The sequence below is a fragment of the Syngnathus scovelli genome, chromosome 9 (assembly GCF_024217435.2).
Source record: "Syngnathus scovelli strain Florida chromosome 9, RoL_Ssco_1.2, whole genome shotgun sequence".
In the NCBI taxonomy this organism is placed as follows: domain Eukaryota; kingdom Metazoa; phylum Chordata; class Actinopteri; order Syngnathiformes; family Syngnathidae; genus Syngnathus; species Syngnathus scovelli.
In genome coordinates this window covers 2150928-2177521 of record NC_090855.1, presented here as the reverse complement: position 1 = coordinate 2177521, position 26594 = coordinate 2150928, and the positions used below count along the sequence as shown (strand labels likewise).

Sequence of the window (26594 nt, the reverse complement as noted above, 5' to 3'; positions counted from 1 at the left end):
AAAAATAGAAAACTACTTTTTTTTCCTTTTATATAGAACATCTCCTTTTTATTGAATGTTCACAGTTGCTACTTTTTATTTATCAACGATGCAATTTCAACTTCATTAAAATGATTTGCAGGTGTATCATGTGTAGCAGGAAAACATGAATGCAACGTAAATAAAGTGGCTTTGGTTACTGTTCGTGTGTTGCGATGTGATGTTTGAGTAGTTAAATGGAGCATGACAACATTGCAAACTGGACTGAGTTGTTGACTCAACGTGCACACACACGCAAACACACGTTGAATTTAACAGGAGAATTTTGTTTCGGATGAGAAGTTATATGCTCTTTGATGACCTCTGGTGGCCGTCAACGGCACTGACTTGCATCGCAAGAACAAAAGGCCTTGCCGTTTCTTTCAGCACCAGAATTTGGCGGTCTATTCATCGTGTTGATTTGCTCCAGATGATTAAAAAACAAACCCACGATAAAGCCGAGAGCATTGTCATTTTGATTTTCTTCCTAAACACAAACGACAAAAAACAAATCTTACCTGTCAAAAGATGACACGCTCGCTTTTCCTGCACTTAGAGATATATTGAAACGAGAAAATGAGAGGGGGAGGAAAAAAAAGGAAAAGCAAAAAGAGCGAGAGCACAGTTGTTATTTTCTCACAAGCCAACCACAGTGTGTTTTTTATTGGGTGTTTTCAGTAATACAAGTGCACAACAGCAGCGGCGCGGGTAGCCAGTCCAATATACAAGTCCTGCCCTCTTTTCACAGGCAGACCTCCACACACACACTCACACACAATCTCACATGCGTACACCATTTTTTTTTCTATCATGTGGTCTGCCTGCAAAAAAAGCCTTTGAAAAAATACATACAGTACAAAGAAAAAGCGGAAAAAGGTAAAAAGCATGTCGGCTCCTGTTCCATGCATGTTGAGACAAATACAACAAACAACAAAATAAAGAGGAGAAAGTAAAAAGCGCACATTGTCTTCCAAATGCCAAATAGAAAATGAGAATGACATATTTGTGTGTGTGTGTGTGTTGGAGGGCAATGAGTGTGACGCCTATAATCAGGGGTGCACATCATTTTGGTTTGATCCTCAATTGGTGCCCCAAAATTTTCTACCCACCCGCTGACTTCACTGAATGAACGTAAAAGTTGCGAAATAATGTGCGGTGGCCGCAGAATTAATTGATCACTGTATTTAAATATGAATTCATTTCATTTTTGACGTCCGTTCGTACCGCTGCCATTGTGAAGCTAGGTTTGCTAACACTGGTTGGTTAAGATAGCTAGCTGCCGCGGGCGACCTCGTTAATCCATAAAGTTGAACCACGCCATTTTTGTAGTCAGTGTGATTGCTATAGCCATATTTTTTATTTTTTTTTTTTTAGTTGTAAGGTTTGTGTGCTTACTTTAAAACAGTGTAAGCGTCAACAATAGTAAAGAAGGAGAACTTCAAACTAGTCCCCAAAATATTTGCACTTGCAGTTCAAATGAAAAGATTCAGAAAAGTTGTTTACAAACAACACAATGCTACTGCTCCTTCCCACATAAAAAAAAAAAAAGAGCAAAACACGAGGTACACAACCGCGCAGCAACTGGAAACACTTATGAACGTAACATTTTCCCTCGTGTGCACCCCTGCTTATAACGCTGTGCGTGAGTTTGTCTTAAATTTCCAATACTCCCAACAATCACATATTGGAAAATAAAAATCCCCCAATCGACTAATCTTTGTATAAAAAAGAAGCTTTCAAGTCAACAAGGAACAAAAAAAAAAAAGGATTTTTGTGTGTGTTTTTACATTTTTTAAACCCATAAAATTTTGGGGTGGAGGAAGAGGAGGAAGAAGAGGAGGGCCCGGGTACAGCGATGCACTTAGTAAGTGTGCTTTGACGGAACATGGGGGGGGAAAAGAGGTAGAGTGGCAGAGTGACGAGGAAGAAGAGGAAGAAGGAGGGGGGGAGAGCGAGGCTCAAATGTGTGTCTGCGTGCGTGTGTCTATGTGGCATATCTCTTGGTCCACTGCTTGGCTATCCTGTCATGCTCGGTTCTGTTGGTCAGGTACTGTGTGGCGATGCTTCCCACCAGGGGGTCGGCTGAAGAAAAAAAAAAAAAAAAAATGCAACGACGTGTAATCGGTGGCAACATGTGGCCCGGGAGAAAAAGCAGCATTCGGCGTGAAATGACCCAATCGTTTTTCGTCTCAATGCCTTACCTGGGTTGCAGTCTGTGAGCAGGGAGCAGATGGACAGCAGAACCTTGGAGATGGTGAGGGCGGGGCTCCAATTGTCCTTCAAGATGTCCAGACAGATCACGCCCTGACTGTTGATGTTGCAGTGGTAGATCCGAGTGCGGAACGTCACCTGGAAACGCACCAATCGTTTCGAGATTCACTTTTGCTGGGTTCCGTGTGAAAGGCACACGCCATGGATGACACGGGACATTTGTCACCAAAGTGTAAATGAGGTGGTGGAAGTCATTTAACTCCCCCCCTCGCTTTCCAAAATATCCCAAAGGAGTCTGGACATCCGTTTAGATCGAACACAGAGTCCAATGTTTTGCCTCAGTTCTTCCACTGCTAACATCTGGTCCTTCTGACCTTGCACCCGAGCCCCCCCCCCCCTTCCCTTCCCACACACATAGAGGAACTTCTCTAATAGGCCTTGGCATTCTCCAAACTCCCACAAGATTGAACGTTATAAATAATCTTCCACCTTCCTCGAGCCCGTTCGAACACAGTGTGAGGCTCATAAGGTCGATTTGAGAAACAAACACAACAGCAAGCGGCACACGCGTGGTGGTCATGTGACGACTCCCGCCTTGCACAATGGAAATGAAAGTGACGTGTGTTGGAGTGTATTGGAGAAGCGGCGGCACCGAGGGAGCGTTGAGCAGCTGCAGAAGTGGCTGACGTGTGAGAAAGTGGGCTTTGGCTCACCATCACAGCATGGAAAGAAGGAGGGAGGGAGGGAGGGGCGTGGGCAGAAACACCCGAGCCCCTCTGGAGAGGGGAAATGTGGGCGGAGTCTGGCTTGACAGCGCAGCACAAAGACGGAAAGGCAAGCAGGGTGACGGGGTGCACTGCGGTAAAATATCCCGCTAGCGTGTGTCAGGTGCGAGCCCCCTGAAATCCTTCGATTGAAACGATACGATTTAAAACTCGGGATCCGATTTGAAGCAAGAATGGAGTGAGTGGACCGACCTTAGGGGGTTTGAAGGGGTAGTCTGGCGTGAAGGCGATGTCCAGGAAGAAGACGCCTCCTTCGTACACGGAGCCCGGCGGTCCCAAGATGGTGGACCTCCACTCGTAGATGTTGTCTCCTTTGGGGCCGGCACTGCCGCATGGAAACAAAAACAAATAACGGAATGCAGATAAATAAAGTTTTGGGACATTTAGTTTTTTCTCGAAGTGAAATGTCGTCACTTTTAGAGTAAATATCACCTTCAAGCAACATATTTAATTTTCGCAAAGTGATCAGGCGCTGGACAAACACCCCCCCGATAAAGTTCACGCCACGGGAAATGACTTTGAATCCGAAAGCAGGTTCCACGTTGACCAGATGCCGCCCGAAAGCCGACAGTCACGTCGGCGCTAGTCAATACGATTTCCATATCGAGACCCATCCTTTACTCCACCCCTCCCCTCCCCGCTGCTGTTTGTGATAAGACCCTGAGCTGGAACGCCGCCAGCGAGACACCAGGACAATGTCCACATTACAAAGCCGGGGAACAATGAACAATCCCCGCGATTTCATGTAATTACCGGCAAGGGTGTTTGATGCCAAGCCTTCCCCTGCTGTTGCACAAACTCTGCGTGTGTGTGTGTGTGTGTGTGCCCCGCGTCGGCTTTCCCTCCAGGCTGTGATATCGCCGCTCGTCTTTTTATATTTGGCCAAAAACCAACAGAGACTTCCTGAAAGCAGATCCCCCCCCCCACAATAAGATCATTCTCCGCAAATAGGAATGGCTGGCGTCCTTTTCCGGTGTCAAGGCCTAATCTACTTTGCCACCTCTCTTCAAGGAGGCCCCCGCTGACTAAGCCTTTCTTAATTAGCTCATTACCAGCCGCCGTGAAAAAACGTCCGCCCGGCCCCGGGATTGGGCTTTTTGTTCGGCACAAAAGCAAACGTTGGGATTTTCCTTTTCCTCCGGAGGGAGACGATAGAACAAATAAGAGAAGAGGCGATCGCGTTACAGTGTCGGGCGTCACGCTTTTGACCTTGGTGTGAAAACAAAAAGTGTGTGAAGTGCAAAACGACACAATTTTCCACGGCGTTTTTACCGAAGGAGTTTTGACAGATTAATGATGTCGTTAATGAACTACTGATTGACAGCAAAACATCGTTAGCATGATGGCTGGTAGGAGCGAGCAAAAGTGGCGGCGATTTCCCTCGCCTCCAAAGTTGACTCGGAGCGAAGGCCAGAGTGTGTGTTTGGAGTGGGAATGAAAGCGGCGGTGTGTTTGTCATGAGGCGCTATTGATCTTCAAGCTAGAGGGCACTCACACGTCTGCCGTTTCAATGCGAGCTGTTGTTATCCCCCGAGACAAATCGCACGTGATAGCTATTACGCGGCAAACAACACTAGCTGAAAAAAAAAAAAAAAAGAAATCATTGGCTACTTCACACAGAGCGGTGAGCGATTTAACAACAAGATTATCTTTGTATGGGCTCATCTTGTGATTTGTATCCTCGGTCTGGTCGCAGGCGTTCCTAATGAAGTGTCCTGTGGGTGTAAATCTTTCCCAGGGTGCAGCTGGCGTTCTCCCTCGGCGGACGCCTGTGAGAAGCTTCTGAGCAAGCAGCTCTGCATCTGCGCTGCTGCCGTCAGCCAAATGCCTTGATTCACTGACTATTTGGGTCATTTGTTTCAAGGGTCTGGGATGCGTTAGCAGGCGGGATTCTCGCCCAGGCCCCGTCTACCGCCATTACGCTCGGGCGGGAAAGGCGCTCTGACACACGGGGTCCGCCTCTTACCACCTCGGACCACCGAGAAAGACTACCGGGAATTTGCATCCATTTTGTGGTAATTATAAAATTGATGTTATCGCAAATGGCGATTTTTGTGTGATACGGCCTAATTATTATTATTTTTTTAAATCACTAAACAATAGCAAATAAAGAACAATAATTGGTAAATAAACCGCAACTGGGGAAAATGGTTTTGTAATACGTGAATGATATCTGTCCATCTATTTTATGGACAGTTTATAATCGCTTGGGTGCAAAATAAGATTTTAATCGATTAATCGACGGGTAATTGATGGACATTCAATAAAAAGTAGATGGGAAATTAGGCGCTTTGGATCCTCCTCCATTTGTGGTATTACCACAAGTGTTTTAGATCAACTACATGGCTTTTATTTTGGCACTAAATGAAGATCGTGTCACGCCCTGCTCACTCTACATGTGTGACATCAGAAAAAGCAAAGCAAATGTTTAGAATTATGCGGCCCAGAGCTTTTCCAGGAATTATCTGGAGAACCACATCAAAGTAGAGCAACTATGACGTTGTATTGTTCGGCTAGCCTGCTTTTTTGGTGGACGGTCATGAGGTGTTTACTCACTCTTTCCTGATAACTGTGTGAGAGCATGTATGTGTGAGAGCGAGTCACGATGTGCTGATGCCTGCGCAGGGTAATGATCGACGTCGAGCATTATTCAGCTCTAGCCAGAGGCCGGCGTTTGCGCCGCGTCAGACGACGGCCCAGATGCCGAGGGAGGAAAAAAAAAATGCTTATTTCGCCGGAATCTTTGTTGTAGCTCGCTGGGAAAAAAAAAAGAAGGAGGCTCATAAAAACACTCTCGCTTTATGAACGATAAAGGAGTACAGAGGAGGCATCAACAGAGATGCAGCCGGGAACGACAGCGAGAATAATAAGACAGATTGTACGGAGGAAAAAAAACGATGCCATCAATAAATAGTGAAAGCAGTTGAGTAATACAGATAAAATGCAGGTAAGTGACAAGATTGAAGAACTGACTAACGTGATCATCAGAGGTTTTTACATTTAAAAATGCTCCGCTGCATGTATATTCAAGCAGTCAGCCAAACACCAGGGGGCGCAAGCACTTTCTCAACTAGTAGTCAGCCAAACACTAGGGGGCGACTGCTTGGTTAAGACTTCATTACACCGCCAAAATAACAAGTGAGGCACGAGCATATATTCGTGTAATAAATGTTAAATTTATATATAACAATAAAAACTCTTTATAGAAGCAGCTAAAACGAAACGCAAATCGACAATACTAACAAGCAGCGGGGGAGCAAAACGTTTGTGTATTCGGTCAGTAACGTCAGCCGCCATTTTGGCACTAAACGCTTTATAAAAAAAAAAAATGGCGTCAGTTGCGTCACCTCTGCCCCACCTCGCCGCACGCTAATTGGCGACGGGGCTCTTTCACGGTCAGCGACTAAGAAGATTGCTTCATCAAAGCTCTTCTCCTGTTAGCGTCAACTCGTGAAAAAGGAGATGTGAAGCGAGTGGCGTCGCCATTAGGAGACGGCGCGATCATAGTGGGGGGGAGAAACGAGCCGGAAGAGTAAATAATGCAGATAATGGCGTTATTTGTGCGTGGCTGTACTCCAAAAGCTCTGCTCGCACACAATCACATACAATAATTGCTCCTCCAAAAAAAGGCTATGATGAAATAAAAACTGATTTTACATTGAATAATTGTTCTAACTGGTGGTATCGTGAAGCAAAATGTCACGTGACAGATTTGCAATATTAGGAGCTGTAATTTGTACTACGATTACGACATGACATTTAAATTTAAAGGGAAATTGACATGAAATCATAGAGGGGTAAGAGCCTAGATTAAATTTTTAAGGCCAAGCCAAACTGCCACGATAATTGCCCTAATTGAACAATTGATCACACAGCCATTGATGGGAAATGAAAATTTAAACTCGTCATTACGCAACCTCTGAGTAAATATGCTGGAAAAAGCTTTATTTGTACCGTGGAGACCTACAGAATACGATATTAATGGAGATGACGATGGCCGCGAATGGTCTCGTTGCGGCCGTAACCGTTAGATGTGAACGCAGATTAGCCGCAGTCGCCGGTTTATCTTTTGACATTTGTGCCGAGGAAATGAGCGGGCGCTCGCCATTAAACCGGCGAAGAGGGTGGCTGCGGTGAATCCCGGGAAAGAAAAGGTCACTCCATATATATGGAAATGATCATCGCTGCCTGCTTGGCTACTTCTCAGGAACTTTGGCGGGAAAAACCATCAGCTTGGCAAAAAGAAACCGTTTTTTTTTTAACGCCGCTCTATTTCAAAGGCGACGCCTCGGAAGGAGACAAGGTCGCCGCAGGTGAGGCCGCCGTTGCGTTTTACAAGACGACGCTGCGAGTGTTGATAACACTTTTAGTGGCGTCGCTCGCTTGTAATGACAGACTATATCGCGCACTTATATTTTAATGACAGGTTATATATCACGCGAGGATATACTTTATCCGATAACTGTGTATGTCCAACGCAAAGTTTGACGGTAGACTGTCATAAAAAGAAACACTAAAGACTATGATTAGACCCGACCTTTTAGCTCAACGTGATTGTCACTCATATCACATTAGAAGTCGTGATTGGTTTTAAAATGTGAACAAGTACATAAAAAAAAAAAAAATCAGAACAGGTTTCACAGCGGATTCAGTAATCTGGTTAAGAATAATAAAAATACAAATTATATTTAAATTTATTATTTACAATAAAATCAACAGAGCAATTATTAAATTGGTTAATAATAATAAAAAATAATAAAAATAATATTTAAGTTTATTATTTACAATAAAATCAACAGACCAATTATTAAATTGATCTTGGAAATTAGGCAACTTTAACTTTAATTAAGTCATTGTCTTCTATTTGGACTTAAGATTTATTAGTAAAATAGAGTTGTTGTTTTTTCAGGGGCACAATAAGTCCTGTTTTATTTGCATGCTTGATGCTAATGACTTTTCACACAGATAAATGCGAGGAAAAGTCTTTAAAGAGCCATTCCAAAGGCGTCATTCCGGTCTAATTTATTCTCCCATTGTGCGACGAGACGGCAGACAAAAGAGCGACGGCGCATCAGGTCGCCCTGATGTAACTTATCGTGTTTATTCACCTGCCAGAAAATGACTTTTGTCAACGACCTGCCGTGAGGAGTGTGCGGCGGGCGTAATGGCAAAATGTCCAAAGCGCTGGCGTGTTTCACGCTCCGAGCGAGGCCATCTATTACAGCCCGCGACAAATGTTTACCGCTAAAGCACCTCCGCAACGAGACTGCTGAAGATTCAATGACACACATGAATCAGACGCGAGCGGAAAACATTCGGGATGAATTAAACTCAGGCTGGAGGGAGGGAAGCGGTGCCTTCTTTCGGCACGAGCTAATGTTTTCTTTTCCACGCAAATAGAAAAGGATTTTCCTGGATTGCTGTTGAAAATTACCACGGCCTCTCTGTGTGACACTTTAAAATTCTGTGTTGACCATATGTTTAGCTTCGCTTTAGGCCAGGATTTTTTTCTGGGTCGCTGGCACTGACGGGCAAGGGGGAGTATGGAGTCTTCCCGCCAATAGTCTGCCTAGTAACAGAGCCTTAACGCCTGTGTTGAGGCATGTTTACACAACAACAGTTTTGTCAAATAGGCACTTTTGACATCTCTTGTTTCCATTTTTTGTTCTTGGTCATTCTGGGCTAGAAGTCTGTATTATTAACACCTCATTTTTATGCATGTCCCATTGAAAGACGTCTTCACGGTCTACTAACATCCAATGCGAGCGTCCATGTTTTTTAGCAGTATCTTGAAATAAGTGCTTAGTCACTGTTCTGCTTGACATGTTTCTTCTCACAACAAACTTATTTTTTCCACTTTTTGGTCCGATACCGGAGTTTCTGCTGAAAATCAATTTATGTTCTGCCGCTGATTACTTAAGAACAGGAAAAAAAAGTCGGAATTTTTCTTTTGGTGCTTCCACAACATTGTGTCAAAAGGCTCTAAAATAGCCGCCATTGACAAAAACATTCAACGCCCCTTTTGCTGGGTCTTTGTTAAACTGCAAAAGCCGCCTATTCCCAGATCTTCTGTTGTTAATTCGGATTTTTTTTTCCCAACTGTCACATGTGCGAGGCAACGAAACGCAGATGGTTTCAACTCAGCAGTTTGCAAGGACCTCTGTGTGAAAGCGTTTGACTTTGTATATGTCACACCCGCACACTTCAGCTACCTTCCCCCAACCTCCATAGCGCGTCACCTTGACGGGAAGAGCACTTGTGATTTCGAGGCGTGCGTCTTTTAAGGTTCTTATTGTGCAGTCAAAGGGTAAGCACACTAAAAAGGTCAATGTCACATGGTAAGGGGGGTCACATAGACTGAAGGGTGGATATGATTCATCAATATTCATGAGGACGACTACGGAACGCCAATCGATCACCCGAGGTCAAAACCAAACAGCTTCGGCTTGTGTTTTCACATCTTTCAGCTAACAATCACCGCAGTTGATCCGCACGGGTCGTCGAACACGGTTGAATAGCGCCCGAGAGCTTTTCCTGAAACTCACACCCCCCTTCGTCCCTGTCATGAATATTGATAATGCCTCCTGCTGGTTATGTCGCTCACAACAAGCCCCTCCTCATAAGAGAGATGATATCATATGCAAGAAAGGTAGAAAGTTACAAAGTGGAGCCGTATTAGCATTAGCATCTCTTCCCATTATGCTAACAGCTTTAAGGAGTCCTTAAAAACTTTCAGTTGGTCTGCCCGCTGCCTTCGCCGGATCCTAACGCGGCCAGCCAACAAGACGACATGGTCTTCATACACCTGCTTGGGTCAGCGAGAATGAAAATAAGAAAATCGCGGATGAGAATAGCAGTTAGCCTCAGGTCACCAGCTTGCGGCAAGTCCGATCGCTTCTCGTCTTGAAATATTCATAACAACGGGACTGACGGCGAGGAACGAGGGCAGCGGCCCGAAGTGAAACTCCGTCTTGGTCGTGAAGATGTTATGTTGAATAACAGTCAAAAATGTATTAATATATTTACCACAGTCGCTTTTCTATTTTGTCTTCTTTAAAGTGCTCTGTAAGAAAAATCTAACCGTTTATTTTCCTGGCACGCCATTTTTTTTTTTTTTAACCAACCATTTCCTCTGGGGCATAAAAACCTTCAGCGATGTTTCAAGGATTTTTTTTCCCCCTCCTAAAGAGTATTTTAGGCCAATTGAAAAATCATATTACGAACACTTCAAGACTAATATCAGCATGCAAAGTGAATGAAATACCTCGACTAACGTTACACCAGCGTCTCCGCGGAGAGCTTGGGCTGTGTCTTTGACGTGATGGAGGAGGAAAACTTAACGACTTAAATCGCCCTTCTGATAAGCGAAGCAGCAGGAGACGGAGGAGGAGACGTGACAAGTGAGGAGATAACAAATGAGGTGACGGGACAGCAGATGTGGGAGATTACTGAACTCATCCTGACTAGAATCTAAAACTGTTTTTGTGTATTCATACGCATGTCAAACTGCAAAATGAGAGCGAAATAACAACAGAGTGCAAATCTTCTCCCTGTGAGCGCGGGAATGCCGAACCCAAGTGTGAACTTTAACACGCCGCGCTTAATTCATTTTTCTCCCTCGGTGTTGTCGACAGCAATTGTTGCCAGACGCCCGTGTCATCGAATTATCTGTCTGCGTCTGGCAATTTGCAGGATCTCCGTGTGAAACAGCCTCTGGTTCCATTCACCCCAAATAATATTTAAAAACAGATCAGAGCATGTAAGGAGAAGAATAAACATTAATAGCGCTCTCTGGCTGCATGAATCAAAAGCGAGTACCTCTCTCGGGAGGGACGGGTATTCATTAGAGCCGGATTAGCCCGATACCAGTAATTACGAAAGTTTTAGCATTTTAACGCCTACTACAGTTTAAGTGGCTTCTGCCGCTTTGAACTTGATCTGCTTCACTGGAATCGCACGAGCGATAAATACAACGGAGGCTACGTGGTGGCCCGCCGGACGACAACTCCTCTTTGCGTCGGGATGTTTAATTAAGTCTAAAACGACAGCGACGCAGGTGCGGGGTAGAAATGCAGCTTCATTTGCATCAGTGGGTGCGAGAGTGGAGAATAATGACCGTATCAAATCCTTATCCAGGTTTCCTCCTGTCGCTGTTTAAAGAACATCAGCTTTAATAATGACAATCAGCCTCGCCATACGCCGGGGCCGAGACACCTGCTGCAAAGACGGAATAACAAATTACTGAATCGTTTCGACTATTAATAGATCGCAACTTCATCTTGCAACATCCCAGTAATTTCTTCAACTAGTGTCGTGACTTTTGCAACAATCGGAGTTTCGGTGTGACGCCATGGGATTAGCGCGGCCGCTTAATTAAATAATGCAAGGAGAAACTCGATTTGGTAACGAGACGGCGAATACGACATCAATCAACTGGCCGCCGACCATGAGCATCCACCCACCCGCCCGGCCGGCCGGCCGTTTGTGGAACGCTCCCAAGTGGATGTCTTTAGCGCCGCTCTCCTTCCTGCCTCCTGAAGAAGGCCAACAGCCTGTGACTCCATTTGTCGCAGCCGCTCAAATGAATAACCTTTCAAGCGAGCTCGGTCCGGGGGAAAAGCGGCGAGCGAGCAGCATACCAAACGAGCGCTTGAGAAAATGTCGCTTCTCCCCTATCGCCACCGCTGTTGCCGTATATATCACCGCAAAGTAATTATTAGATGAAGGTACCCCCCCCGCCCCTCCCCAAACACACTTACATACACACACACGTTGTAAAAGGATTATCTCGACGAAGCTTAATTGTTTCCCGGGCAACTCGTGCCCCCCCACCAAGACCACAAAATCTCCTCTGGCGATTATTTTACTTTCAAATGACTTCCTCCAGCCAAATCCTTCATGAGAGCCAGCCTAGTTTTATTTCCAAAATGGGAGGGAGGGGGGGGGGGTCTAAACTAGATTAAGAGTACTTGAGGAAAACAACATGTATTTTAGCTTTGAGTATCATAACACACAAGCCTGGCAGCTGCGAAGAAAAGGTTCGCTCTGTTTTTAGCGCTAATGACGTCGGGTGTAAACATGGCCGTCGCCGGTCGGATGACTTCGTACGCAAACTGGTTTGCTTTCAAAGCCGGAAAACACCTCGGACTACAACCGGCTCAAAGTATTATCGTACTTAGTTACGTAATGTCTGGCATGAACAAACCTCCCTTTTTTTTTTTTTGGATTTATCAAATTCATTGTGGTGTCTTTGATGGATCTGAAGTTAAGCTCCGTGTTAATTTCGCGCCTCATTTGCACAATTGGTAGACCACATCCAAGGCCGAAACATCTCAAACTGCAACCGACAAAATAAAGAATATTGTGTTGAATCAACCTCGTGTATGTTAAATGGCAGAACCACACAAACGGCATGCGGTGTCTTTGATGAAAGCAGTTTGACGTCAAAAACGAGGCAGACAATCGCTAATTGGCACTGCAGATAAAAAGCCAGGAAAAAAAAAAAATTACTTTCATCTCAAACTAGAACAGTCTCCTAAAATTGTGAGTGTGTCTTTGATGCACCTAAATCAAAGACAATGAGAACCTAACGGATATGTCTTTTCTAAACACTTTAGGGTCTTTAAGAGAATTAATGTCATGCCTTTTTGTACACATTTGATTAATCTGCCGTAAAATAATTATCTTTGCGTTTTCCTCCACAAACGCCTGCCAAGACAAAAAACATCAACGACACCACCGTCTCCTCCAACTACAAACAACACGGGCGGCATCAATGACAACATCACGGAAGCTGAAAAACCGAGTCCTGCACGGCATCCCCCGAGGGGGATGACGGTTTGCCGGCAACGTCTCACGTCCTCAAAAGGCCCGAGACAGGAAGAGAGAGAGCGAAAACATCGCACAATGAGGTTTGACTGCAGCGCGCAAATCATACAAGAATGGAAACGGCTTTTAAAAAGGTGACACTGCAGCTAGAAGTGTGAAAAAGGCACACATACACACAAACAGCAGCATTGTGTACATCAGCAAAGCAATAATCAGGGAGCAGATAAGAAGAGCGTCTCACCTGCAATTCGGAGGAGGGTCTAATGTAATTTCAGCCAGTTCCTTCTGAATCCTAAGAAAAAAAATAAACATTTTAGCGTTAGCATTAGTGGTTTACATCAAGGGTGTACTAGAAAAAAAGTCTTCAGAAAAGCTCAAGAAATAAATGTTTTAGGTTTTGGACAACTCAATCACGTGAGTTAAATTAGGATTGAAGTTCTGGAATAATTTGTTGTTTTGTGATAGGGAAACTGCGATTTCAGACGGTGCTTGAAAGCAACACCGTCACCGACCGGTTATTAAAAGACAAACTCTTATTTCAGTAGGAAGGTCAAAAACTGAAAAGAAAACCGCGTAACGAGGCTACCTTGTCAAATATTGTGTCATGATGCAATTTAATTGTCAAGACGTAACCTCAAATTCAAAACATGTCCATCCTGCCGATGTGCGGTTTTCAAAACAGATGTCAGATTAACGACTAAGACAGTCCTCATCACTTCGTACAAAGCGAGGACATTTTGGTTTTATGCCAGCGACGACAAATGATGACAACAATGTGATGTGGGCGTCATTCAAAAAGAAAGCAGTTATCGACCGAATTGCAGTCTAACGTCTCGGCGTTGAAGGCCGCTCGAAGCTTTTAAACCTAGCGGACCTCATTTCAGCTTCTCAGTCTGGTAAATAGATGAATAATACTTTTAAAACTGCGTTTATTTAAGTTTTCCGGAGCAGGATTTTGACCCACTAGCTGGAACATATCCGCCGAGATAAACGGAGCTTCACTCTAAAGCCAATCGAACAACAAAATATGTTTCCATTGAGGGTAATGAAGCTCCATTGATATGTGTGTGTGTGTTTCCTTTCAAAAGGAGGTTTACAGTCCCGTTGAATAGCAGCCATGTTTAAAATGACAATGCCTTTGGGACCAGAGTGTTTTTTTACGCAGTTTCACACCCCGAGGGCGTCATTTTAACAAACAACCCAGTGTACCCTCCACACCGGGGGAGGTGGTCTTACCTCTTGGCACTCGTCGACAGTTTAGCAGCGGTTTTACTAGAGATCTTTGTTTCCTTCTTTTTGGGCTGCGCTTGCTCGCGCTCCTGCTCGGTGGGTACCGACGACTCGCGCTGCTCGATGTCCGAGCTGCCGCCGCTGGTGCTGGGGCTGTCGTCCGGTCTTTGCACTTCACTGGACATCGTGGGCCCTTGCGTGAGGATGAGGAGAAAAAAAAAAAAGCAAGACCTCACATTATTATTGGCTTCCTGTGAGGCAAAGACTGGATTTTAAAATCTTGCTTGGTCAAAATATCTCTTAATTGGTCTTGCACCAAAATACATGCATGATGTATGAGTACCTATGAAGGATCCAAGACCCTCAGGTCATCTGGTGTGTGTTCCCAGAACCTGACCCAAAAGGGAAGCAGCAGAGATTTGCTCAAACTGCCCATCTGTTAAAATTTTAATTTTTCTCGCCTGATGTTTGATTTGAATTATTTTAATCAAGTTAATTTACGTGATTTCACAACATTTCTGCAATGCTTGTATATTATTTAGTTCCTCTTTCTGCAATACTTTTAATATTTAATGTTAAGCACTTTGAATTGCTATGTACACGAAGTGTGCTATACAAATAGACTTTACATGAATATAACAAATATGTATTCCCACGGATTCTTATTTCCCACGAAAAGTTTGCAACTTTGAAAACCCCCGTTATTCTTTGCAACCCGAGAAAAGGTTTCTTTGTAACCAACGCTCCTACCACATCCTTTTTTTTCTTTTCTTTAAAGATAATGTTGTACGTGGTTATTTTACCGCAGCAGGAAGATGTAAGCTAAAACGTAACAACAAAGCATTCGTGACACATTAGCGAAGCGACCGTGATGGCGTCATTAACGCCAAACGCAGCCCCTCAGCGGGCGACAAAAACATGGCTAAACGAGAACCCGTGTTAAATGAATTACAAAGGCATGTGAAAACACAGTGGTATTTGTATATTTAGATATATTTACGATGAGTGGTTGACGAAGTGGACAGACAACAAGCTCGCCTTTCCCGGGTTGTTGGAGGGGGGCGTTTCATGGCGGTGGTAGACGTCGGCACTCAAACGGAACGAAAGCCGTAGCGATGCACGTCGGAGAGGGGGGGTACGATGCCCACAGAAACAAGCACTGAGGCCGGGAAAGGTTGGCGACAGTCACCTATGCCGCTCACAAGCGCCAAGCCGCCCCTTTGTGGGGGCACAAGACACAATAGGGGTCGAACGGGGGCTAGAAACCGAGCCGTCCCTGAACGTCACAGGGGAGCTAGCTGCAAGGCTAAAAGTAGGGTGCGTTACAACATCGCCGCCGGGGGGTTTAAACACAGACGGGGGAAGAAGGGGTGAGAGCAGGCCTCGGAGTTGGAAACTTGACGAAAAGACGCATAAAAGAAGGCGTTTCTGTCGGGCAGACGACGGCGACCGCGGGAGGACGGTCGACGGCGGGGCCGGCTGAGGCGACGGACCGTCGAGCGTCCACATTGTGACCCTGGCTCCCGCACAAAGGGAGGCTCGTCTCCCGCACATCCACCTCCACCTCTCTCCTCCTCCGCGGGGGTAATTGGATCAAAAACGAAGAAGAAACAAACACTTTCCACGGGACACAAGCTCCGACTGTATCGTGTTTACCTGCTGGCGCTCGGCCGTCAACGCTGCGGTTCGGCGTGATTTTTAATCCCCCAAAATATCGAAGAGACGGGGATCCACAGGAACACGGCCCCCTTTCCACTCGCTCCCGGTCGTCCTTTTGCTCTTCAAACTCGCGTGGTGGAGGCAGCGAGAAAGGAACCGCAAGCAAGCAGCACTGAGATCAAGAACAAGACGAAGAAGAAGCGAGGAAAGGAGGTAAGTCTCCGGACCGGACCACCCCCGCTTGCGCGCTCCCGACACAATGCGTGCACGCGGGACCGCGCACGACCGCTGATGCTACACTGCGCGTGCGCGCTAATGGATCAATTAAAACTGTGAGAACAAAAGAGTCGTCATCCCCAGGCCAGTTACCCAATTTACTGTTGAATTCTTACACTGCTTTTGTTTTGTGGTTCCAGTAATTATCAGATAATTGTAGTGTCCGAAATTAAAATTGTATTAAGGCAGCGGTCCCCAACCACCGGGCCGCGGACCGGTACCGGTCCGTGGGTCACTTGGTACCGGGCCGCCAAGCCGCACAGGAATTTTTCTTTTTTTTTTTTATCGACGATCAAATATTTCAGGTCAAGACGCTCGTCCCGGTCACGTCATGTTTCCCCAGTCGAGCCCACAAAGCTAGCAAAAATGAGTATGTATTTTGAAAAATATAAAAACAAAATGGCGTTTCTCTCCCAATTACGTCCGTCGGGTTACGTCAAGACGCCTGTCTCGGTCACGTGACATGTCACGTCAGTCGAGCCCGCGAAATTAGCAAAAATGAGCAAGAAACAGAGAATTTGGAAGGCTTCTTCGGAAAGCGAAAAAAGCCAAACGAGGAGACGGAAGAAGAGGTTACGACTTAATATAAATATTAAATATTGCAAGAAAATTTCTGGAGTCCTACTTAAAATATGGATTTATCGCCACCGGTGTCTGACGCGCCAAGGCCACTCTGAATAATATGTGGCGACAGGCTAGCTAACGAGGCAATGAAGCCTTCAAAACTGCTTCGGCACATGGAAAACAAGTATTCTGTATTAAAAGACAAACTTTAATCACTTTGGGTGTCATTGTCTCCAATTATGCCTAGATGGGAGAAACAAGCTCAGGAAAGAAACAAGCTCAGCTAATTCAACGTAATGGTGAGTGTTATTTTTATGTCATTTATACTTGTTTTTATGCCAGTCGTATCATTTTATTTCATTGTATTTATTATAAATGTATTATTTATTTATATAAATGTATCCCAAATGTTTCAGCTTTTCAATTGTAGGAATAGAAATGTTACCAAATGAACAGAATCGAATTTTGGGAATAAACATAGAAATGTATGACACAAATACTTTGTTAATCGTTTTATAACAATCCCAAAGGACTCCAGGCGTCCTGATCTTTCTCTTCGGGTTCACATTTTTCCAAACTCAAGCAGGCCACCGAGCTAAGACGTGTTATGTCACTGCGGCTGCACGCTTGGCTGGCCGGAGTACTCCAGCTTTTGATGGCCCAACTTTAATGTCATGGGATGCGGAAACGTCAAACAAGTGAGAAATTAACTTCATTTGTATTGTTCCATTAGAAGTGACATTTTATAGTTGAAATTGAACGAGCTCAATCTTGGGAAACCTGAGAGTTTGCCAAAATATACAAACTTTTGAGACTGGCCCAAAATGGCCGCTTCAAATGAAAATGGCCGACTTCCTGTTCTTTATTTAAAGTTCTTGAGACTTCTTGGTTCATTCTGCTCTGATGTCCACCCAGTTTCATGCTGATCGGTGAATTTGGTGTCCGGAACCAATTTCTTCTAACATTCAAGGGGACGCGAATGACCCCCAACACTTGACTCGTACTCACAACTGCATTGACTCACCCCGCAGGGACGAGCTGATGTTTCAACTTTTACGTCCCTGCATTTCCATTTTAATTGCGATGCCTGCTCCGCGGAAAGGCCTCGGGGAGTTGGTTGGGGTCAACGCAAAGCGTAGAGGCTGGACAGGGGCCCTGATTGCATTTAATGCCAAGCGGCTAAAGCCCGGCTAGATAATTGCAAGCACATGAGTGTCGTTTTGGATCGCGTAGACTTCTTAGCTGTGTTGTAAATGTGTGTAAATGGACTTTTATTGCAAGGTAATGGAGATTTATTCCAAGCCTAAGTGCAAAAGTATTTAGCTCAATCAATGCTAGTATGCTAATTAATTACACTTCATAGATTATTAAAAGTATATTTGAATTTTGAGCATTTAGTTTTGGGGACTAATGCATCATTCATGGGCCAAATTGACCCGCTGCAGGTCCTCAATTCTTCCAAAAAAGAAAGTGAAACCCGCAAAAACACCTTGCTGTGTTAAATTGAGGTAAATTATACGTGTGGTTGTGTTCGTGGGTCATTGTGTGACTTTTAGCCATAAAAATAGAAATAAACACTTTTTTTTGTCTACCGAATCCTGAGAGATTTGGTTTGTGCGGTTGTGTTCATGGGTCAGTGTGACCCGCTGCATGATAACATCCCCAAAAAAGATTTCTTTGAATTGTGGTCAAGTCAGTATGTCTGAGAAAACAAAACGGAGCATTTTTGTTTGCGTTAAATTGGGTAAATTGTGTTTGTTTGTGGTCATAGGGCCATTTTAGCCGCTGTTTGTTGAACTATCCAAAATAGAAGGCCAGTTTGGGTGGTAAATTGTGTGTGTCGAGAATTTATCCAGCTCATACTCTAGTTTTTAAGCCACGTTTTACATCTTCCATAGAGTTGGCACACCGCCCCATTAATTTTTTTATAGCCAATAACCTTTTTATTTTGTAAAGAAAGACTATTTAATTATCCACAACCTGCCATTACACTTTGTATTTAACACGCCCCTGGAGGGCGCTCACACACTCCCAAGAAGCAACTGAACAGAAACAAACACTAAAAAAAAAAAAAAAACTGATTAAAAATGAAAGATCAGACCTTCAGACTCCAATTAACACCACCACTACTGCTTGTGGACCTTTCGTAAGTGCTCCATTGTACGAGAAGGGGATTAGTCAAAGGGCACGCCTTTTATTCCGCTCTCTTCTTTAGGATTTCCTTCCAAAATCCTCCCGAGATCTGCGGAAGCGCCCGAGGGGAAGATTTCGAAATTATAAGGAATAAATTACTCAATGGCTGGCTGCTTGGCTTCAATCCACACGTCCAAATAAGGCCCAATGACTTTTAAAAAATGAAACATAAACAAGATGTCATGCTTCACTGTCCCTAATAAAACGCCTCAGTGGCATGATTCATTGTTTATATACATTAGTGCCCAACTAAATCCATGAACTATCAATACTGTCCAAAATTAGAAAATAAAACATTAAAATCACCAGAGAGCACTCCAAAAATACTTTGCTAGTTTTGCAACTTGCCTCGCTTGATCCGCCAATCAAAGGACAGAAAAGATCAGTTCGCTGTCAGTTCATGCCACATTTTGACCGATTAACCTCAGGCGCGATTATATCAACATGATTAAGCGGCACGGGCGTGATGGACGGCGCTGACCTACATGTGAAAAGGGGGTGCGCTCCCCCTGGGCCTCCTTTTAGGGGCCCCAAGGTCACGCCTGCTCGGTTTTGTCAAAGAAAGCCTTTGGATAAAATGTAAGCCCTGGAACTAAACTGAAGCCCCCCCGCCTCAACTTTCCAACAAACTGCTCACTTCGTATCAACATAAGGGAAGAAAGGCATCGTGGTATCGGCTCATATAATCTTAATTAATTGATTAAAAATATCAATTTCATACAGCCTAGTGGACATGTCACCAATTGCATTTTTTTTTTTTGTAAGAGTGATAAATATCCCAGAACTGACGTTATTGTCTTCCAATTGTTGATTGCTGCTTTTAAACACAAGGGGGCGCTCTAAGACCTGCCTGATCACCAGATACCTCTCCTCTCTTTCTGTAATTGTGTGTGTGTGTGTGTGTGTGTGTGTGTAGCGTTGACAGCCACGTGCCGAGGTCATTTGTTGCGTTCAGGAGGTGGACAAGGCGTTTAAAAGCATGAAAAATGAGCTCTCATCACACTCGTGCTAACAGGCCCCGCAGGCCTGAAAGCATCTCAGCAGGCATAATTGAGCTCCTGTACTACAAAAAAGCTTTTTTTTTTTTTTTTTTTTGGGACTCCTTAAAATCAGTACATTTGCCATGAAATTGGATTTGAGCCCAGTAGTAATGAAAGGTTCCATATCTCAACCTGTTGAAAAAAAAAAAAAAATCCCCAAGGGTTCAACTGGACTTGACATATCTCTATATTGCCATTCATTTTTTTTTTTTTTACATATTTGCATAGATATTTTCCCCTTAAAATGGTGTGAAATTCAAATTTCAGTGCATTCCCTCCTCTGATTTCAAGCAAAAAAAAAAATCAAAGTAAATCTTTTCCTAACAGCAATTAAGGCAGTTAGTGAGTTTCCCTTCTTCTTCTTCTTCCCTGCAGCCTCATTAGCTCAATTAACCCGTTTGCTTTTGTGTTACTCCACCTTTAATCTTGCAGGGATGCTTATGGATTATGTATGCGCCTTTTTTTTTAATTCATCCGCTTAACCTGCAAACATACACAAAGTGATGTTAAAGTCACAAGTTTACTTTTAAAATGTGGATTTTATAATATTGTGGGGCTAATTATATATAAAAAAATAAAATGTGACGTACATTTATTGCATCAAGGCTTCCATTTTGAGTCTTTGACAATGAGAGCATTTTTTCTGCGTACTTCATTTGCGTTCCGAGAGCGTTTCAATGCAAAAAAATAAAATAAAATGGGAGTGTTTCAGTTTCCCTTAGTGATGTCATCCATGCAAACACAAGCAGCATATATTTCACGAAGCTGGTGATTATTTTCCAAACGCAAAAGGCGTGTTGTTGCTTTTGCTTTGTTTGTGAGAACGCAATTTTTCCCCTATTGTTGCCTTGGGTGCTGGCGGCGATCAATCAGTGGCTATTGAAACACAATCAGGACACACACATATAAGAACAACAGTTGCTTTCCAATTTAGACACACAATGGCATTTGATTGCTGGTCACACGTCTGGTCACTTTTCAAAATGGTGGCTGAGATGCTTTCTCTCTCTGACTCATCTTTTCATTTTTTTATTTTTCTAGAAAGTCGCACATCTGACCATCACTAAAAAAACAACAACTGACTAATGTATGATTGCAACACATAAAATATAAAAAAAAGAAAAAGAGCTGTGTTTGTTCAGCAACTTGAGCTTACATCTTTTTTTTGTCTTATATTTTTGAAACCGGACTTTTTCCTGGATTGCTTATTCGAAGCAGTTATTTCCATCCCGTTTAGTTAATTTGTCTCCGGGCTCGAAAAGCGAGTTGTCATTAGCAGCGAGACATTTGTTTGTTATTAGTGTGGAGGAATGTAGTCAACACATTTCACAGACAAAGACATGTTCTCATCTATTTTTAATGATGGGAAAATAACATCCCAGAAAAATATGAATGGAGGATGCGTTGCTCTGTCTGTGCTGCAGGTGGGGCCAGGAGGACATGGAAAGATATTTTTTAAAGCTTCTTTTAATTGGCTACATTCCAAATGGACCACCTCCCCCCCGCATGTTTCGCTCTGTTGGCCCTTTTGCTGCATCTCGACTTGTTTTCCCAAAACATGCATTACTTACTGCCAAGAAAAAGCCCAACACCAAAAACAAACTATCAGCACATCTGTACAGAGAAAAAAAAACCAAGCCGTGTTTTTTTTCCCTTTTTTTTTTTTTTAATGTTCCCGGCGAGGCAAATAACAGCAATGATTTATAGCAGTTTCAGTGACCCGAAGCATCTTGACAAAAATAAGGCACATACCTGATAAAAAAAAAAATAAAAATTAACCATAAATTTATCTGGATTCCAAATTAACCAATTTTGGTGTCCTGAGTGACAGCAAACAACAACTAAAAACATTCTTTGGGTTTTTTCGCTGAGTTGGCCCGGTGATGTCATGGCGTCAATCGGGCCGTAACGGTCCCATCTATGATTTAAAGACGACTCGCTCACTCGTTAATCACGCCCGACAATACGTCTCGAATCCGGCTGCGTTGTAATCTTCCGGACGCTAATAACGCGGCGAGGTCTGTGGTGCTAATATTTCACGTCGTCCATAAAATATTCCCGCCGCGGGTCGTTCTAAACCTCTGAGTCATTCTGCTAATCATAAATGAAAGCCACAAAAACGACATTGCGCAAACCATACGAAAAAGCCATAATGAAGATTTTAGCGCGCAAGAATCGAATCTGCGAGCCAGACAATCGATTCAAAAGGAAACATGTTTCAAGTTACAGATTGTTGTTTAACACGTGGACGGTTCGAAAATAGGAACAACGTGGGACAGGAAAAGCTTTTGGAAAAAATAAATCAGCAAGCTCACTTAAACAACATGATTTTAAAGCTTCATTTTATTAACTTTCCCATTTTATTCAACCAAGGTTGTTAACAACACTCTTCTCTGCGGTACGCCAAATTTTAGAAGACACATTTATTTTCATTTGGCAGGATTTTCTTCTGCCCCCACAAATTCTGCCCGACAACAAGTGATGTGTCAATTTTTGTGGTCCCGTGTATGCTAATGTAAATACTTTATTACAATATTTGTATTGCTTGAATTGATACTGCGGGGGGAGTTTCAGAGCTCGCTATTACTCCACATTCATTCATTCTTGCTTTTTTTATTGTGCTGTCATGCGAGCACCTTATAAAAGTCATTTTTATTTGAGCTGAGAGCACTCAGGCAAACGAAACCTTAGCTGACAGTTTGAGAGGCTCTCATGAACAAAGTCAAATAATACTAAAACACTCACACACACATTCCACAGTCGAACAAGACGGAACATAGAAACCGACGATTTGAACTGTGTCCGAGTCACTCGGGGACGCACGCTCGCCTCATGAATATTCATACGCTCATTTGCATATTTTACACATCACTGCCAATGGGAGGGGAAACATTACTTTTCCTTCCCAAAAAATTTGTACGCAGCTCGAGAAATTAATTGCGCTACCCGGAGAATCATACACATTCAGAATAATGAAGTGTGGGAAACATACTTTGAAATGTTAAGTTGGTTGATTTACAAAGAAATTTTCCTGCCATAGAAGGTAAAGTCTGTATTTTTTTAAATAAATTTTAAGTCTCATTTGAACATTACTAACTGTTGTATAATGAAAATAAAGCAACTACACGTATTTGAAGGAATAATATGAGTCCTGGAATTTTCCATTTGATAAAAAAATGTCTTACTTCCTGTTCAGTTTCAGGTAGGAGTCCTTGAGACTTCTGTTGTGTGTCGTGTTATGACTGACATCTAAGGGCAAATGTTTTGTCGACTTTCCAGGATTCCTCCCTCGTGATGATTAAAATTTGACGCCCGGAATGTCTGCCTCAAAAAAAAAAACTGGCCTACTGCCCCGTTCAGTTTTGAGCTTGAGTCCTTGAGACTTTTCCGTGTCTTGTTATGATAGACGTGTCCACTCAATTTCTTTTAAGTCGGCGAAACCTGTGTCGACAATCATTTTGTTAAACTTTCCAAGAATCCTGATAATGATCGTAAAGCTTTGACACCCAAAATGGCCGCACTTCAAGGCAACATGGATAACTTCCTGAATAATTTCAAGCATGGGTTCTCGAGACTTTTTTTTTTGGTGGTGTCCAACCAGTTTTTTTGTTGATCGGTGAAACGTGTCATGGATTATTTTTTTTTGTTAGAAACTTTTTGCGAAGCCTCGAATTTGCCCTAACTGGCAACTTCAACTCAAACGTTTTTGAAACGGGTCCTTGAGACTTTTTCATACAATTTGGTGTCGATTGGTATAACTGGTGTTGATGGATTTTTTTTCCCTTAAACTTTCTGAGACCGATGTTGAAGACGTAGAATTCACCCCAAATGACAGACCTCATGGGTCCTTCAGACTTTTGATTTGTGGCTCCCGTTATGATAAACCAGTTCACAAAATTCCATATTGATTGGTCAAATTGATGTCCAGGGCTTTTGTAATTTTCCAGAGGGCGCTATTGAGTAACTTTTTGTTATTTTATTGGGAGAAAGCCAAACATCCAACCACCCCCCAGACTGGATCTTCTGAGGCTAAATGTTGTGCTAACATGTCATTAGCATGTAGCATCTGCTACCTCAAAGCAAAGCAATAAATTGCCTTTTAAGAGCTAACAACACGCTAGCTGTTTGCAGCTGCTTTTCCTGACAGCTGTGACTCACACACTCGGTTATTTGGGGTGGCACGTCATTCCCCCTCCGAGGCGCACTGAATTTAGAATCAGCGGTTGGATGCTAACGACGCTACTTTTAGAACTGACGTGTTAGCATTAAGCTATAACACTTTGAGGTGGCAAACAAAGCAGAGAACTAGACGGGTGAGCGACAATTAATTAATCTAATTCATGATCAGTGGCATGAGATGATGATTAAGTTTGAGTTTAGCAGTAGATGAGTGAGCTGAAATTACACCGGTGAGTTAATGGGGTGTTGACGACTCGACGGGTGAGTTGATTAGTGGTGTGAATCGCCGAGTAGTGACGGCTTTGGTGTTAAATCCAGTGAGATGAGAACGAGACACCTTAATGGAATTGGAAGAATTTTTTGACGAAATGGCTTTTATGAATCGGGTGGAAATGTTGAAAATAAGAAACACCCACATCTCTAAATATATACAGGAGACAAAAGAAGGTTGTTGTGTTCCTGCTGTGTTACCAGAAAGGTGAAGCGGGCAATTTGTCCTCTATGTGTGTGTGTCTGTGTGTGTGTGAGTGATGGCTTGCGCTGGCACAGAAGTGTTATGTGTGTGCACCCGAGTGTGAAATGAACGCCACTGTCTACCCGACTAGGCCCCTCCTCTGACCCATACGGCACCGCCAGGGAACACCACTAAGTCAGTCAGTGTGTGTTTGTGTGTGTGTGTGTGTGAGAAAGAAAATGAAATAATAGCTTTTTCACCAATTTGACATTTAAAGCAGTGTTTGTGGGTCAGCCCCGCTAGCCTGGCTGTGAGAAAAATGTTACCCGCATTAGTCACCCAGACTCATTTGTGCTGTTAGCGTAGCGGCTATCATGCTAACGAGTTAAATGGTGTCTGTTTGTCCCTCCGGTGCTGACTCATCTACCAACAGAGGAGAAGAAGACCTAGAAGACTTGAGTTATGACTTGCTTAACCCAAGTAATGACTTGCTTGGAATTTATTGCGGACGCCACTTGACTTACTTGGGATTTGCCTGTGTAACTTGATAGATAGCCAGAAAAAAAATCAAAGGCAAAGGGTCAGAGGTGCCCGCTGGTAATCAGGAAGTCCTCTGGGAAAATTAAAACCCTAAAAGAAAAAACGACGGGCGAGGAACCCCAAAATGTGAGCGGGCATTGACCTGCGTGCCAACAACGTAAACAAACTGATTGGTGTTCCGCGACCGGAGTAGCAAGAATGACGGCCAGCCGGGTGGGACGCGACACGCCACGAAAAGGTCGGCCCGCTGTTCGCCCGCACGTCACTTTGAAATGGAAAAAAAAAGAAAGGCCAAAGACGGGAAGCAGCAAAAGCAAAACCATGTGTGCTTACTTTCCACAGCTTTTCCACCCGCCGCTGATAGTCGCCATTACTGTCAATTAGTTGTTGGAACATGACTAATAACGACACGTTATGTAAGCCCGGATAGCTCACCACATGGCGGTCCGAGGTGGGACTCTGGTCTGTGCGCTCATTTTTTTACAAACACTTGTACGGGTTGTTTGTATGTATAAAATAATTTGACATACTAAAACCAACCATTTCTATATTGCCAATTTTTTGAGTGTAGTACCACATCCTGCCACAACATGCCAGGCAGTACTGAGTACTACTGGACAAGATGCGGCATTGCTTTATGCTTGTTGAACTACAAGTTTAAATCTTTATAATTCCTGTAGCATCAATGCTAATTTCCATTAGCCCATCTATAGGATTTCACGTTAGCGTTAAGCAAGAGGACCTTTGTGAAAAGACAGTTTGCTTCATTCCATGTGTATTTTGTTGAATGCACTTTTGTTTTACGTCTGTTTTACGCTAAAATTCAATTGGGAGTGACAGAGTGCGAAGCGTCGGGTGCGTGATTGTGTTCAAAAATGAAGTACGTATGTTGTGCATGAGTCATGTTGCACTGATTGCTTCTCCTCAGTGCGTCCAATGTGTTTACGCTTCCAACTTTTCCATCCGTGTCTCTCTTGTCAATGAAGACTTTGTGACCACCACTTATTCCATGATGCGCCTGCGTAAGGATTGTTTGTGCTCAGGAACTCTTTTTGGCTGGCAAATCGGGTGGGCGGGCATAAATATGTCCATGGCGTTACTCTAAGTCGAAGTACAGGGTACTCGTGTCAAAATATTCCACCCAAGCAAATGTCGATGAGAACATTCCGTAAATTCCACTTGTATATTGTCGGGGGGGGGGGGGGGGGGGGACATGGCTGAAAATACATCTTCCTTGGCAGAGGTCACAACATTTTCAATCAATGAATTAACAACTTGGCTTCCGGGACCGCTGCTGAGAGCCTGACGTCTTTAACCTTCAGATAAGAAGAACGAAGGACGGCCAGCAACTGTGTCAGAATTGAACCACGTGAATAGAAGCCCGCAGAGGACAACGTGGGGCAAGGACAAAAGTAGTCAGAGCGCCATTGTTCGCGCCAGGCCGTCGTTCAAACCCAGGCTTTGTTCACACCGGGTCATTACCAAGGTGAATCGAATAGTGACTGGTAATAGAACAGCGATAGCTCAGCTAGATAATGGAGCATCATTCTGATTCATCTTTCATGGTGAGAGCATTAAATCGGCAAACGCTCACTTTTGACCTAGTCTCGGGGGGGT

The 26594-nt window shown here is 43.7% G+C and overlaps 1 protein-coding gene across 2 annotated transcripts; it reads right to left on the bottom strand.

The window, feature by feature from the left end:
- Positions 1-643: 643 nt before the first annotated feature.
- On the bottom strand, positions 644-15872 carry LOC125974836 (ubiquitin-conjugating enzyme E2 E2). Of its 2 annotated transcripts, none has more exons than XM_049729700.1 (6): positions 15729-15872; positions 14079-14265; positions 13084-13134; positions 3207-3339; positions 2220-2367; positions 644-2100 (listed from the first exon to the last, which is right to left on the bottom strand). In XM_049729700.1, exons 2-6 carry the CDS (start codon positions 14255-14257, stop codon positions 2003-2005), a joined length of 609 nt encoding a protein of 202 aa, XP_049585657.1. In that variant the 5' UTR covers positions 14258-14265; positions 15729-15872; the 3' UTR covers positions 644-2002. The 2 variants fall into 2 exon arrangements, with proteins under 2 accessions (XP_049585657.1, XP_049585655.1); XM_049729698.2 differs by lacking the exon at positions 15729-15872 and adding an exon at positions 15073-15223.
- Positions 15873-26594: the final 10722 nt, after the last annotated feature.

Coding starts and splice junctions, on each gene's coding strand:
- LOC125974836 (XM_049729698.2), bottom strand. CDS start 15,142: ATGAAACGCCCCCCTCCAACAACCCGGGAAAGGCGAGCTTGTTGTCTG. Junction 13,135..14,078: donor CTGTCGACGAGTGCCAAGAG/GTAAGACCACCT, acceptor TTTTTTTCTTAG/GATTCAGAAGGAACTGGCTG. Junction 2,368..3,206: donor ACCCCTTCAAACCCCCTAAG/GTCGGTCCACTC, acceptor GTGCGTTTCCAG/GTGACGTTCCGCACTCGGAT.